This window comes from Schistocerca nitens, chromosome 7 (assembly GCF_023898315.1).
Source record: "Schistocerca nitens isolate TAMUIC-IGC-003100 chromosome 7, iqSchNite1.1, whole genome shotgun sequence".
NCBI classification, from domain to species: domain Eukaryota; kingdom Metazoa; phylum Arthropoda; class Insecta; order Orthoptera; family Acrididae; genus Schistocerca; species Schistocerca nitens.
In genome coordinates this window covers 161501470-161515278 of record NC_064620.1, presented here as the reverse complement: position 1 = coordinate 161515278, position 13809 = coordinate 161501470, and the positions used below count along the sequence as shown (strand labels likewise).

Genomic DNA, 13809 nt, shown 5'->3' with positions numbered 1-13809 from the left:
AAGAATCTCAGTAAATTAGCTTACTATTATGCCTACTTTCATTCACTGCTTTCGTATGGCATCATATTCTGGGGTAATTCATCATTAAGTAGAAAAGTATTCATTGTTCAAAAACGTGTAATCAGAATAATTGCTGGATATAGGCATCCTCACGGTAACCTCACAGTATATATATTCACTTATGAAATTTGTTGGTAATAATCCAACCCAGTTCAAAAGTAATAGCAGTGTGCATAGCTATAACACCAGGAGAAAGGATGATCTTCACTATGCAGGGTTAAATCTGACTTTGGCACAGAAAGGGGTAAATTATGCTGCCACAAAAGTCTTTGGTCACCTACCAAACAGCATCAAAAGCCTGACAGATAGCCAACTAACATTTAAAAATAAATTAAAAGACTTTCTAGATGACAACTCCTTCTACTCATTGGCTGAATTTTTACATATAAATTAAGGAAAAAAAACTTAAACATTAGCATCATGCAATATTTTGTGTAATGTAATATCTTGTACAGATATCTTTTATTAACCTGACACGTTCCACATTATTACGAAGTGTCATATTCATGATCTATGGAACAAGTATTAATCTAATCTAATCTAGCCTGTATCCCTATTCCTTAGTAACAGAAATGAAGTGGTTCTTCCTATTCTTAACAGATCATCGAAGCCCACATGGGATTTTCCTACAAAGTTCTGACAAGCATAGAGATTGATTAGGTACACTGGAAATGGAGCCCCAAAGGAAAATAGCAGAAATATCAGAAAAGACGGCCAGTCTGCACTCACTGTAGGATACCTCACCTGAGATATGAAAATATGGTCTGTTGAATGCACTGGGTGCTGCCAGCTATAAATCATAGCTCATGTTAGCACAAATGATACCTGCCATTAGATCCTGGGGCCATCTTCAGTTCCTTTAGGCAGATCGCCGTATTAGCAAGGACATCTAGCCTCACACGTGGGGTGGAAACATGTTCACAATTTCCACCTTAGAACCAGTAACAATCTAGGTCCTCTGGTTTGGAGCCAAATAGGCATAAACCAAAAGCTTAGGCAATTTTTGGGACTCTCTGTTGTGGGTTTATTGATGTCAACTATGGATTAAGAGAACTGTAAAGGTCCCCATTCACTTTATTCTTGCACCCTCCCCTCAATAGGTCAGGAATCCATCACACAGGAAGCAGAAACTTCCTATGCTTGATGATGGTTTGCTTACCGTAATTGTGAAGAGTAGTAGATTACCCATGTTACATAATTGCAGAGATACACATTCTTCCTTGAACACCAGCAAGAGAAAATATAAATGTGATACTAGTTAACTTCAGAAGCATCTAGGGTAACACCTCAGTATTATTTTAGTCCATTAAAGGTAATAAGGTCCATGCACTACTAGCAATAGAAAAAAGAAGAAAAGCTCCTTTGTTTTGGTCTCATACAGGTCTACCAGGAATGACTGACCACCTCGTCATCCTCTGCCAGTGGTGTCATTTGAATAAAGTATGAAAGTATGTGAGGTTAGTACACTGCTCTCACGGCAGTTGTCAGCTTTGCAGATCTGGAAGCTGCTACTTCTGAGTGAAGTAGCTCCACAATTTGCATCACAAGGTTCTGTGGAACACGTTCCAGTCCTCCCACCAAGGTAAAATCCTAGCAGTACCTTGAATAGAACCAGGGCCCATGGCATCACAGTTATCTATATTGATCACTCAGCTACATAGCCGCTGATATCCGGCAGAACACCCGACAACCCAAGATGTCATGTTCTGTTTCACTTATTGTTTTACCTAATGCATTATTTCTAATAGTGTCCACAATAATGTTCTTGTGGTCAACAACAGTCAGGGTGCCTTTGACCGCTATCAAAAGTGACATGAAAGTTTACGCAAAATTCTCCTACAGCATACTACTACACTCACTGGCCTGTGTCTGTGGAGCATGTACATGCTACGAGCAGATGTTCACCAGGGTATCAGCTTACCTGGACCCAACCACTGACATGATGTAACAAGAAATGTGATTCATCCGACCAGTTGACATGCTTCCACTGATCCACAGTGTTATATTGATGATCCTATGCCCTATGGAATCAGAAGTCTTGTGTCATCATGTGAATACTAAGGGGTCATCTCCTGCTGAGGCCCATGTTAATGTGTGCTGAATGGTGTGGTCTAAAACACTGCTTTACAGAGCAGGCGAGCCTTCTATCTTCACAGTCTATGATGAGGTGTGGACAACCAACACCTTGTCACATCTTCATGGTTTCACCATGTTTCAACCACTTTTGATAGATGCTCACAACAGTAACAAAACAAGAGCTGACTAACCTTGCAATTTCCAGATGCTGTACAATTATGAATTCAGTACATAGAGTGAAACATGGGGTTTAGCTATCTGTTGCCTTTCTTCCCCAACTATAGGATGAAGCTTTTTCCTCCAGCTACTGCTAGACAGCATGGTTTTCAAGATTGGTAACAAATGGTGAAGTGCACTGTTAGCCCAATGTGGTCTGATTTCTGCCAGTTCAACTCTAAGAAGGCAAGACGATGAAAAATTGTTGTGATTCATGTTGCTTTGTGCTGTAAGAACAGTACATTGTAGTGATAACAAATGAACATAAATTACACCCATGACTCTGTTGACAAATGCAACTTTGCTAGTTTGTATTTCAAAATTAATCCATGGAGATAATACAAAACTAATTTTAAGTTAATAGTATTTATGACACAGAGACTATAAAGAACTGTCCAGCAGGAAGAAAATTTGAGCTCACAGAAGCAAATTTTTGTAGGTGGGTCATGTGAAGAATAAAATATTGATCACTGGTTCTACAAACCAAGCTTTCTGCAGACCAAATCCGGAAAGGTTTCATGAAATGGAACAGCAGGTTGTCAGCAGACCAAATCAGGGAAGGTTTCAAGAAATGGAACAGCAGGTTGTTAAGTATGTGCAAGAGAAATGCTATGAAGATTTCCCAATTAGTTGAGACATTATCCTAATGAACTGCATGTGTCACAAATTTCAAAGCAAGTACAAAATAGTGCATGACAATGAACAGGATGAGACTTATGTTATGATGCAGAATAGCACTAGCTCAGTGACTTCCTGTGACTTTTGACAAGGAGTCTCCTAAAAAAAGTGGGACTGTCTTATGATTCAGGGTCATCTTATTGTTGGGTAGATACATGACATGTTTCTACTGATACGGAGTCCAGTTCAATAATCCTGTACCTTCTGCAATTGTGTCCGCAGCTCGTGGTCTTGCGGTAGCATTCTCGCTTCCCGCACACGGGGTCCCGGGTTCGATACCCGGCGGGGTCAGGAATTTTTCTCTGCCTCGAGATGACTGGGTGTTGTGTGTCTTCCATCATAATTTCATCATCATTGACTCACAAGTCACCGATGTGGTATCAGCTAAAAAGGACTTGCAATTTCGCCGGCCAAACACCCTGCATGGGGTCTCCTGGCCAACAATGCCGTACGATCATTTCATTTCATTTCTGCAATTGTAACTGAAGATGTTTGGTCAACATGTGAACTTTAAGAGATCATCTACTATGAAGTTGGTTGTTCAAAAATGTGTACTTAATGCTGTGCTCTGAAACACTTGTGCCTGAATCAGCATGCTACTCTGTCATTAGATTTTCACTGCAGCCTTTCCTGATTTACACAGCAGGCAAGCCTCCTACATCCACATTCTATGGCAAGGTGTGAACAACCAATGCCTTATTGCTTGCTTATGATTTCATTGTCCTACAATCACTTTCCATTGTTGCTCATGACAGAAGCATGGGAATAGCTAACTAGCTTCACCATTTCCAAGACACTCATTCCCAGGCACTGAAGCATAACACACTGTCATTTGTCAAAGTCACATATGTCAGTGAACTTCCCCATTTGCCACCCAAATCAACACTATAGTGATTGGGCATATATCTTAGCTTCATGTATATGCCACATAGCCGCAATGCCACAAGGCAGCATTCAACTTCAAGGTTGGCAGGTGTCATAATGTTCTGGCTCATATGTGGATATCAGATGTGAATACTGGTTAATGTTCATTATTGCAAAATCAAGACCTATTCTGCATTTCCAGGTCTCCAACTGAGTTGACAGTTCTATTTTGCATGCTTTGTAGGTTTTCTGCATAAAGTGGAAATGTCAACACATATGGATAACTGTGGACCTACAGCTAATCAGTCATGCTAAGAAAGTCTCTGAAATCATGAATCATGACAATTTTTTTAAAGTTTAAGGTAAAACACACAGTGAAGATACATGCATGACTATAAAAGCAAGGTAACTCAGCTATTCATATTGGCCAAGAACAAAAGCCTTGCATGAAACATTTAGATGCAGTTAAATTTTCACAGGCAAACAATTCTGAATTCAGGATTCAAGGTCCAAAATGCAAAGTATTTCTTTTTGAAGTACTGTTCACATTATTCAGAAATTAAAATATGCCAATTAAGTAGCAACTGTAGACATACACAAAACTAATGCAACACTTAAAAGCACAAACAAATGATACATTTCCACTTCATAATGGATGTAAGTTGTACTCCATCACATGAAACATTCTGTACCCACCTGTCGTTAGTTCTGAAGGAAGCTGATCAGATTCACAATTTCTTGTATTTCTTTGGTCATTCTGTATGGTACTTTGAGGGTCTTTCTTTTCTTGATCAATACTGCCATTCACTGCAAGTTCTTTTTCATCTGAGAGAGAGAAATTGTAAATCAAATATTTTTATCATAAAACCAATAATCAAATCAGTATTCCTTAAAGTTGGTATTACAGATTTCTACTCACAGGAATGTCACAAAATTTTAGAATCTAAAATAGAAAATTGGTGTTCAACACTATCAATTCATAGTTCAGATTCTAGATTTAAGATTCCAGTTTGTTAATTTATTCAGCCTTTGTATATTTGTCTAAAACTCATTAACACTGTCATTTATTCATATTTAGCACTATTAGCTGTCTACTGGACAGAGCAACAAATGACATATGATAGGGAAAAGAAGAGGCCACTTGGTTGTCTGTCTATATGCAGAGCTCTACTGTCATTTTTTGCCGGCCGGAGTGGCCGAGCGGTTCTAGGCGCTACAGTCTGGCACCGCGCGACCGCTACGGTCGCAGATTCGAATCCTGCCTCGGCATGGATGTGTGTGATGTCCTTAGGTTAGTTAGGTTTAAGTAGTTCTAAGTTCTAGAGGCCTGATGACCTCAGAAGTTAAGTCCCATAGTGCTCAGAGCCTTTTTGTCATTTTTTAGTGCTTATAAAGCAGTTCATAATTTAATTTCTTGTTAAAGTGTTCAGAGTTATCACTGTAACTGTTATCTAAATGGTTCAAATGGCTCTGAGCACTATGGGACTTAACATCTATGGTCATCAGTCCTGTTATCTAAAGCTAATAGGGCTAATTTTTATTTTCTTGTTTCTACACTGTGTTGGTTGTTAATTTTAGTTGTGTAGCTCCAAATGAAAGGGGTGATAAGATACTGTGTGATGAGTTTGACATTAAGACCTGAGCCTTGGAATAGCCAGCCCTGACAAAACTCTAGCATCTGGTGAGCAAGATGTATCAGACAGGCAAAATACCCTCAGACTTCAAGAAGAATATAATAAATCCAATCCCAAAGAAATCAGGTGTTGACAGGTGTGAAAATTACCAAACTATCAGCAAAATACTAACACAAATTCTTTATGGACGAATGGATAAACTGGTAGAAGCTGACCTTTAGTTAAGATCAATTTGGATTCCATAGAACTACTGGAACACGTGAGGCAATACTGACCCCATGACTTATCTTAGAAGATAGATTAGGGAAAGGCAAACCTACGTTTCTATCATTTGTAGACTTAGAGAAAGCTTTTGATAATGTTGACTGGAATATTCTATTTCAAATTCTGAAGGTGGCACGGGTCAAACACAGGAAACAAAAGGCTATTTACAATTTGTACAGAAACCAGATGGTAGTTATAAGAGTCGAGGGGCATGAAACAGAAGCAGTGGTTGGGAAGGGTTGTTGCATATCCCCGAAGTTATTCCAGCTGTATATTGAGCAAGCAGTAAAGGAAACAAAAGAAAAATTTGGAGTACGAATTAAAATCCAGGGAGAAGAAATAAAAACTTTGGGGTTTGCTGACGACATTGCAATCCTGTCAGAGACATCAAAGGACCTGGAAGAGCAGTTGAACAGAATGAACTGTGTCTTGAAAGGAAGATATAAGATGAACATCAACAAAATCAAAACGAGGGTAATGGAATGTAGTCAAATTAAATCAGGTGATGTTGAGGGAATTAGATTGAAAAATGATACACGTACAGTAAAAGATGAGTTTTGTTATTTGGGAAGCAAAATAACTGATGATGGTCAAAGTAGAAAGGATATAAAATGTAGACTGGTAATGGCAAGGAAAACGTTTCTGAAGAAGAGTAATTTGTTAACTTTGAGTATAGATTTAAGTATCAGGAAGTCGTTTCTGAAGGTACTTGTATGGAGTGTAGCCATGTACGGAAGTGAAACGTGGACGATAAATAGTTTGGACAAGAAGAGAATAGAAGCTTTTGAAATGTGGTGCTACAGAAGAATGCTGAAGATTAGATGGGTAGATCACATAACTAATTGGAGAGAAGAGAAATTTGTGGCACAACTTGACTAGAAGAAGGGATTGGTTGGTAGAGCATATTCTGAGGCATCAAGGGATCACCAATTTAGTATCAGAGGGCAGCATGGAGGGTAAAAATTGTAGAGGGAGACCAAGAGCAGATTCAGAAGGATGCAGATTCAGAAGGATGTAGGTTGCAGTAGGTACTTGGAGATAAAGCAGCTTGCACAGGACAGGGTAGCATGGAGAGCTGCATCAAACCAGTCTCTGTACTGAAGACCACAACAGCAGCAGCTCCAAATAGTGCAGCAACGATCTTCACTATGAGATAGAAATTTTAAAGAGTAAATTACACAGGACTCCTAGAGAAACTGGCTTAAGTGAGATAATACACTAATAACTGAACACAATACTGTCCATCAGGCTAGATTTTCACTCAAAAACTTTATTCACTGCAAGTTAACAACACCAAAAATTAAAATAAAATGCATTTCTATTTTCCCTAACTGATAAAGGTAATTTACTGTAAAGCACACTGCCCATATTTCCACACCAACTAAACTATTAATCAACGTGTATCATGACTATGAATAAAATTATTGGTCTCAAACAAATGCACATTATTATTAACAAAAGTCACAGTTTCTAACATATATATGGACAGTAGGCTGTGTCAGCTCCTTTTCCTTTTATAAATTGCCCATCTTGTCTGCATGAATTGCAGCTGGGGTATAGAGTGTGTTGTTTATCTAGGGGATGTGATGGTTGGTGGTGGTGGTGGTGGTGGTGGTGGTGGTGTGATTGGGGAACTGAGGTGTCACTATGGCGAGTAGTGAGCTGGAACCAATGGCACTTGGGTGGTGACGTCCTCCTCTCTTGGTAGCAAGTGTGCACATGGCTCGAATTTGTGGTGAGGCATACTGACTTTGGGAAGTTTGTGTGTGTTCTACAACTTTCTTAGTGTAGAGCTCACTCAAGCCTTCTGAAACCAATTAATTTGCCGTGTGGTAATCTAGTTGTACTTTGTTGCTGATTCATGGCCGTGGAATTAAGCCCCCTTGTTGCTTGTTCATCTAGGCTGAATTTTGGCTCTGAGAAACCCACTTCTTCGCTGAAAGGTTAGATCGAACTTTTACAAGTGAGTGTGATAGTTCCAGCCATGTAAGAGTCTCACTGCCCTGCTAGTCTTGTTCCCGGCACTTTTCCAAATCGGAGAGGAATTGATGATGACCACTGTAACTATGGCAGTGTTGAGTGTGTAGTGGTGGCTCAGACTTAGCTGCCCTTTTAGTCTGTTCAAGCATCATGGACAGTGTGGCATGCCACTTTATGGGACTCTGTGCTTATATATGCCACACCAGCCTGTACCATCTTCACTGAGGTGGTTGATGCTTGCGAAGTTACGTTTTTCTCATTCTAAAGGCCTAAGCAGTCAATGGAAGTCATCCCTCACTAACTTCTGTAATTGTAATCTAGTACCTCCTTTATGTTAACTGCTGTTTTTCTCATTCTAATTATCTAAGCAGCCAGTTATCCTCCGCCAGTTTGGTACTTCTTGTTTTAACAGTGTAATATGTTTTTAAACTTGGCCAAGTTTTTTTAATTACTATCAGAAACTACACATGTTGTAAACTGCACATTCTTTTGGTTTAATAGTTTATTTTAATGTGGTAGCCCTCTCTCTTTTATATGCCAGGGGCTGTAACAGCACTGACTTTATGGACCTCTTGCTTGATTTGGTCACAGTTGACTGTATTTCATATGCACGGTGCCTACATGCAAACAGACTGTTTTTAGTTATTCCTTATTTTAAGAAAAGCAGGGTAAAGGAAAAGGCTACAGTGTCAAGTATGAAATTTGTTTCTTCACTCACTGAATTCTAAAGTTAGCTATGGCTGCGCCAGAATTTTTTTCTCACTGGAGATATAGAGGCAGTGTCTAGTCCTGACGTTACCTTTTTTTCTTATTCTAAAACTAGATGTTGAGTCAGCCAGTGGGGCAAGTTTGTAATGGTTGTGTCAAAAGTAATGGAAAAATGTATTTAACTTATTTGTGCCTATTAATGCTTTCCTAAGCTGTGCCCCTTGTTAAAAGATGAACAGTCTGTGGTTTAAATGATCGTAACATTTGGTCGTAATCTGACATTAAAGATTTCCAGTTTATGAACTTGTCTATAAAAAGTTATAATTTGATAAAAGGCCCTGCTTTATTTTAAAATTGTTGATAGTATCCAAATTATTGTTTCATTCTTAATTATTCTATTGTTTCTCTTAGCATATATAGTGTTTTTTTAACTGAATAAAGTTTGTCAAATGGTGAATGATGCATACTTAAAACCCCAGCTCAGTCCTTTCGCATGTTTGATTTTAGCTAAGCCACACTCTGCAAGATGGTACTTTACAGGGAACAGGCAGTATTTTCAATTCCCTGAAAGAAAAAAGGCTTAGCAGAGGAATGTGAAGAAGCCTGCTGCATTATCTTTAAAAGCCTTTTTTGCATCACAAAATTTTTACCAAACCCTGATCTCTGAGAGAGAATCCAGTGTACTAATGTGAAATAAACTGTTTTTGGGCTTCAGATATCACAGAATTGACTAAGAATCCGTAAACAATAGCACAGATTGCTCAATCTCTTTAGTGGATTTTCTGTGTGAGTATTCCTTTGTATGTTATTGTCTGTCCTCACCCCAAGAAATTTAATCTCACTGACTTGCTCTATTGTTTCATCATCAATTAGAATGGGATCCATGTAGGAAGGATGACTTTTGGAGGCACTGGAAAGTGTATGAGCAGTTTTGCTTTTGTTTAATATATGGCATGTCTGGAAAGTAAGAACCAATTTAGGAAAAAAAAAGCTCATGACATTTATTTTTTCAAACCAAAATTTGTTTTTATGAGAAAGAGCTATCCTTAAACTATGTTTCTACATAGTAATTAACAACATTGTAAAAATATTTTTCATAGTTGTAAACCAACTTCTCTATGCCCTCTTCATAGAAAGATGCCACCAGTGAAGACGCCATTGCTAAACACCGTTTTTTGTTCCCAGAATGAAATTTTCACTCTGCAGTGGAGTGTGCACTGATATGAAACTTCCTAGCAGACTAAAATAGCATGCCAGACTGAGACTCAAACTCCCGAGTTCGAGTCTTGGTCCAGCACACAGGAAGTTTCACTATTTTTTTTGTCATAACTGTCAAATCACTTTTCTCCAAAATCACATTTCAGGTTCAAGAACAACTGGTAGTTAGAAGATGTGAGATTGGGGCTATACAGTGGGTGATCTAACTACTCCCAGCTAAATTGCTGAATCAGGTTTTGAGTGATACCAACAGAATGGGGAAGCAACACAATGCTGTGACTGAGCTCTCCATGACTTTTGTATAGAACTGTTCACAGATTCTACCAAATTGATGAATCAGGTTTTGATTGACACCAGCAGAATGGAAATGCGCATTGTCATGAAGCCCCAAAATGCCTTGACTGAGCATTCCATGCCCTTTGGTTGGTTGGTTTGAAGTTGAAAGGAACCAAACCTCGTGGTCATCGGTCCCTTGTTCCATTGAACTAAGGCCATGGGATAAAATGGAAAACATACAAATGACATCACAGGAGTTCGAGAGGGACAAAAAGAAAAAACACAAAGCTGAACACATCAGGGACAACAGAAGATATAAAAAAACACAGACATACAAGAAACAGGCAGAAGAGCTTAAAACAGTAGAGCAGATGACCTGGGCTGTCTGATCACAAGGATAAAAAAGGATGAGCCAGCCACTCTGCAACACATTAAAATCTCTAACCTGAAAGGACTAGGGCAGAAAGCTCTGGGAGACAAAAGACAGGAAATAAAACTTAAACTGAAGAATAAAAACCAGCATCACATATAAAATGTAAAACCACGTTAGCTGTGGAGGCATCGTCTCCTAAAATAGAAGGAAGGGAGTCAGGGAGATTAAAATTCCAACTTAGAGTGGCAAGATGTGGACAGTCCACCAAAAGGTGGGCCACTGTCAAACGTGAACTGCAACGACAACATGGTGGGGCCTCATGCTGGAGAAGAGAGCAATGCATCAGCCAAGTGTGGCCAATGCGAAGGCAGCAAAGGACCACAGAGTCCCTGCGAGAAGCCCGCAGTGAAGACTTCCACTTATTTGTGCTCTCTTTGATGGCACGGAGTTTATTGGGCGTAACCAAGACGCACCATTCAGCATCCCAAATCTGAAGAACTTTGTGGCGTAACACCGACTGGAGGTCAGTTTTGGGCATTCCAATCTCCAGAAGCAGCTTACGAGTGGCCTGTTTGGCCACTCTGTCAACGAGCTCATTTCCCAGGATTCTGACATGTCCTGGGATCCATACAAATACTACTGATTGAACAGATTGTTTGAGGGCAGAAACTGACTCCTGGATAGAAGCTACCAGAGGATGATGTGGGTAGCACTGATCAATAGACTGTAAACCACTCAGCGAATCACTGCATACCATGTAGGACACACTGGGGCAGGAATGAACATGCTCAAGGGCATGAGAGATGGCCACCAGCTCAGCAGTGAAGACATTGTACAGCCATCCGGCAGCCTAAATGACCATCAACCAGTTAGCCGTCAGAATAGATGACTTCAGAACCCTGGGATTCATCAAGGATCAAGAAGTAGTGACTGCGGAGTGCCTCAGAACAAACAGCGTCCTTATGAAAATGCGATAGGTCCAGCCACAGTTTCGGCCGAGGCACACACCATGGAGGCACAATGTGAATGGACCCGCACGGAAAACTGGAAAGGGGAGGACTCGAGTTCCAACAGTAGGGAATGGACACGTACAGCGATCAATATCCCTGACTGAGGCCACCATTCCGGGAGATGAACCACAGTGCTCGGGAACAAAAGACGGTAATGTGGATGCTGAAGAGAGTTATGGACATGCGCTGCATAGTGGGCGAGCAGTTGGCGGCACCTGATGTGCAATGGAGGGACTCCAGCCTCCACTAGTAGACTGGCCACTGGACTCGTTCAAAGAGCGCCCGTCGCTAGATGGACTCCACAGTGGTGCACAGGATCAAGAAGCTTCAATGCTGAGGGTGCTGACGAACCATACACTACACTCCCATAGTCAAGACATGATTGAAATAGGGCTCTGTAGAGTCGCAGCAATGTAGAGTGATCTTTCAATCAGCAGAAAGTGATTGACAAAGTCAAGGGCTTTATTCAGTCCATGAAAAGACCAGAGACAGAATGTTCACCATTAAATGCGTTCTGAATTTTATTAATAAAAGAAAAGAAGTTTGTTTATGAAACTTTTTTTGCAAAAACCAGACTGATATTTCAATCTCTGTTGATCCATCATAGGCAGTCTACCAAGTCTTCGAGTGAAGAACTTGTGAAACGGTTGGAATTCATAAAATCCAGGGATACATGGCACAGTACGGTATTATTGTTCATTTTTAGAGATACAAGGGTGGTTTGAAAAGTTCTTGTGATCACCATGAGAGGTCAGCTCTAGCGCAACGAGTTGTACACATGATGTGAAACTTCCTGGCAGATTAAAACTGTGTGCCCGACCGAGACTCGAACTCGGGACCTTTGCCTTTCGCGGGCGAGGAGACGAGATACTGGCAGAAGTAAAGCTGTGAGGACCGGGCGTGAGTTGTGCTTTGATAGTTCAGATGGTAGAGCACTTGCCCGCGAAAGGCAAAGGTCCCGACTTCGAGTCTCGGTCGGGCACACAGTTTTAATCTGCTAGGAAGTTTCGTATCAGCGCAAACTCCGCTGCAGATTGAAAATCTCATTCAGTACACATGATATTCATTGGACTGTTGCCTGTAAACATGTGCCACGTCACTGCTTTTGGTAGAGAGCTGTGGTAGTGACAGGGCTCTGTTGTTGATCCTGCATAGTGATTTGCAAAGATGGAAAAAAATCGAGATTTGAGCACTGATTAAGTACTTCATACAGAAAGGTATGAAAGCAAAGAACATCCATGCTGATTTCCAGAATACACTGGGGACTCTGCTCCTTCATATTCAACTGTTGCCAAATGGAAAAATTAATTCAAATTTGGTCAAAAGAGTTTAGGTGATGATCTGTGCAATGGTCAGCCAAGATGTGTCACTACTCCAGAAATCATTGCAAACGTGCACAAAATTGTCATGGAGGATCACCAATTGAAAGTGCGTGAAATTGCTCATGCTTGCCAGATGTCACATGAAAGGGTATACCACATTTTAACTGAAGAGTTAGAAATGAAAAAATTATCTGCAAGATGGGTGCCGTGACTCTTGACGCTGCTTCAAAAACGCATGAGAATGGACATATCGGAACAATGTTTGGGCCGTTTTAGGAGAAACGAACAAGACTTTTTGTGCAGGTTTGTAACTGCAGACGAAACTTGGGTGCACTACTATACCTCAGAGACAAAACAACAGGCAGCGCAGTGGAAACATGCTGATTCTCCACCACCAAAGAAAGCAAATACAATTCCTTTGGCGGGAAAGTTCATGGCATCAGTGTTCTGGGATGTTAAGGGGATTCTGTTAGTAGATTATCTCCCCACTGGGAAAACAATTACTGGTTAATATTATGCTAAACTCCTGGACAAACTGTAACAAAAGACCGCAAAAAATGGCCAGGTTTAGCATGGAAGAAAGACATCTTCTCTCAAGACAATGCACACCCGCACATGTGTTGTCGCCATGGGAAAATTACACGAACTAAGGTATGAATTGTTGCCACGCCTTATTCACCTGATACGGCTCCATCAGACTTCCATCTCTTCCCAAAATTGAATATTTTTCTTGGTGGATGAAGATTCACTTCAAATGAAGAACTGATAGCTGACAACTATTTTGCAGGCCTGGAGGAAACTCATTTTCGAGATGGGATCAAGTCACTTAAACATCATTGGACCAAGTGCAGTAATCTACAAAGACACTACATTGAAATATAAAAAAAGTTTCAGTGATGTAAGTACTTTTTTTCTATTCCATTCTGAGAAGTTTTCAAACCACCCTTGTACATATGGGGCATAGTGGAATGCTGTTACTGGTGTAAAAAAAAACCACACCATCTTAGTTACACTGCTGTTGGAGAATATCATTGATACTGACAAAGATTAATATTTTGTGAGCAATCAATATTTTTCAAGGAATGAAATTACATGGCAATAAATTACTTTTTATGAACTCTTCGATATGA

General features: G+C 40.2%; 1 protein-coding gene across 4 annotated transcripts in view; it reads right to left on the bottom strand.

The window, feature by feature from the left end:
* LOC126195113 (uncharacterized) overlaps positions 1-13809 on the bottom strand; it is a 209289-nt gene that overhangs the window by 31271 nt on the left and 164209 nt on the right. For all 4 annotated transcript variants that reach the window (XM_049933583.1, XM_049933586.1, XM_049933584.1 and 1 more), the window contains one exon: positions 4591-4719. In XM_049933583.1, the coding sequence (XP_049789540.1) occupies positions 4591-4719 (129 nt within the window). The remainder of the gene's footprint in view (positions 1-4590; positions 4720-13809) is intronic.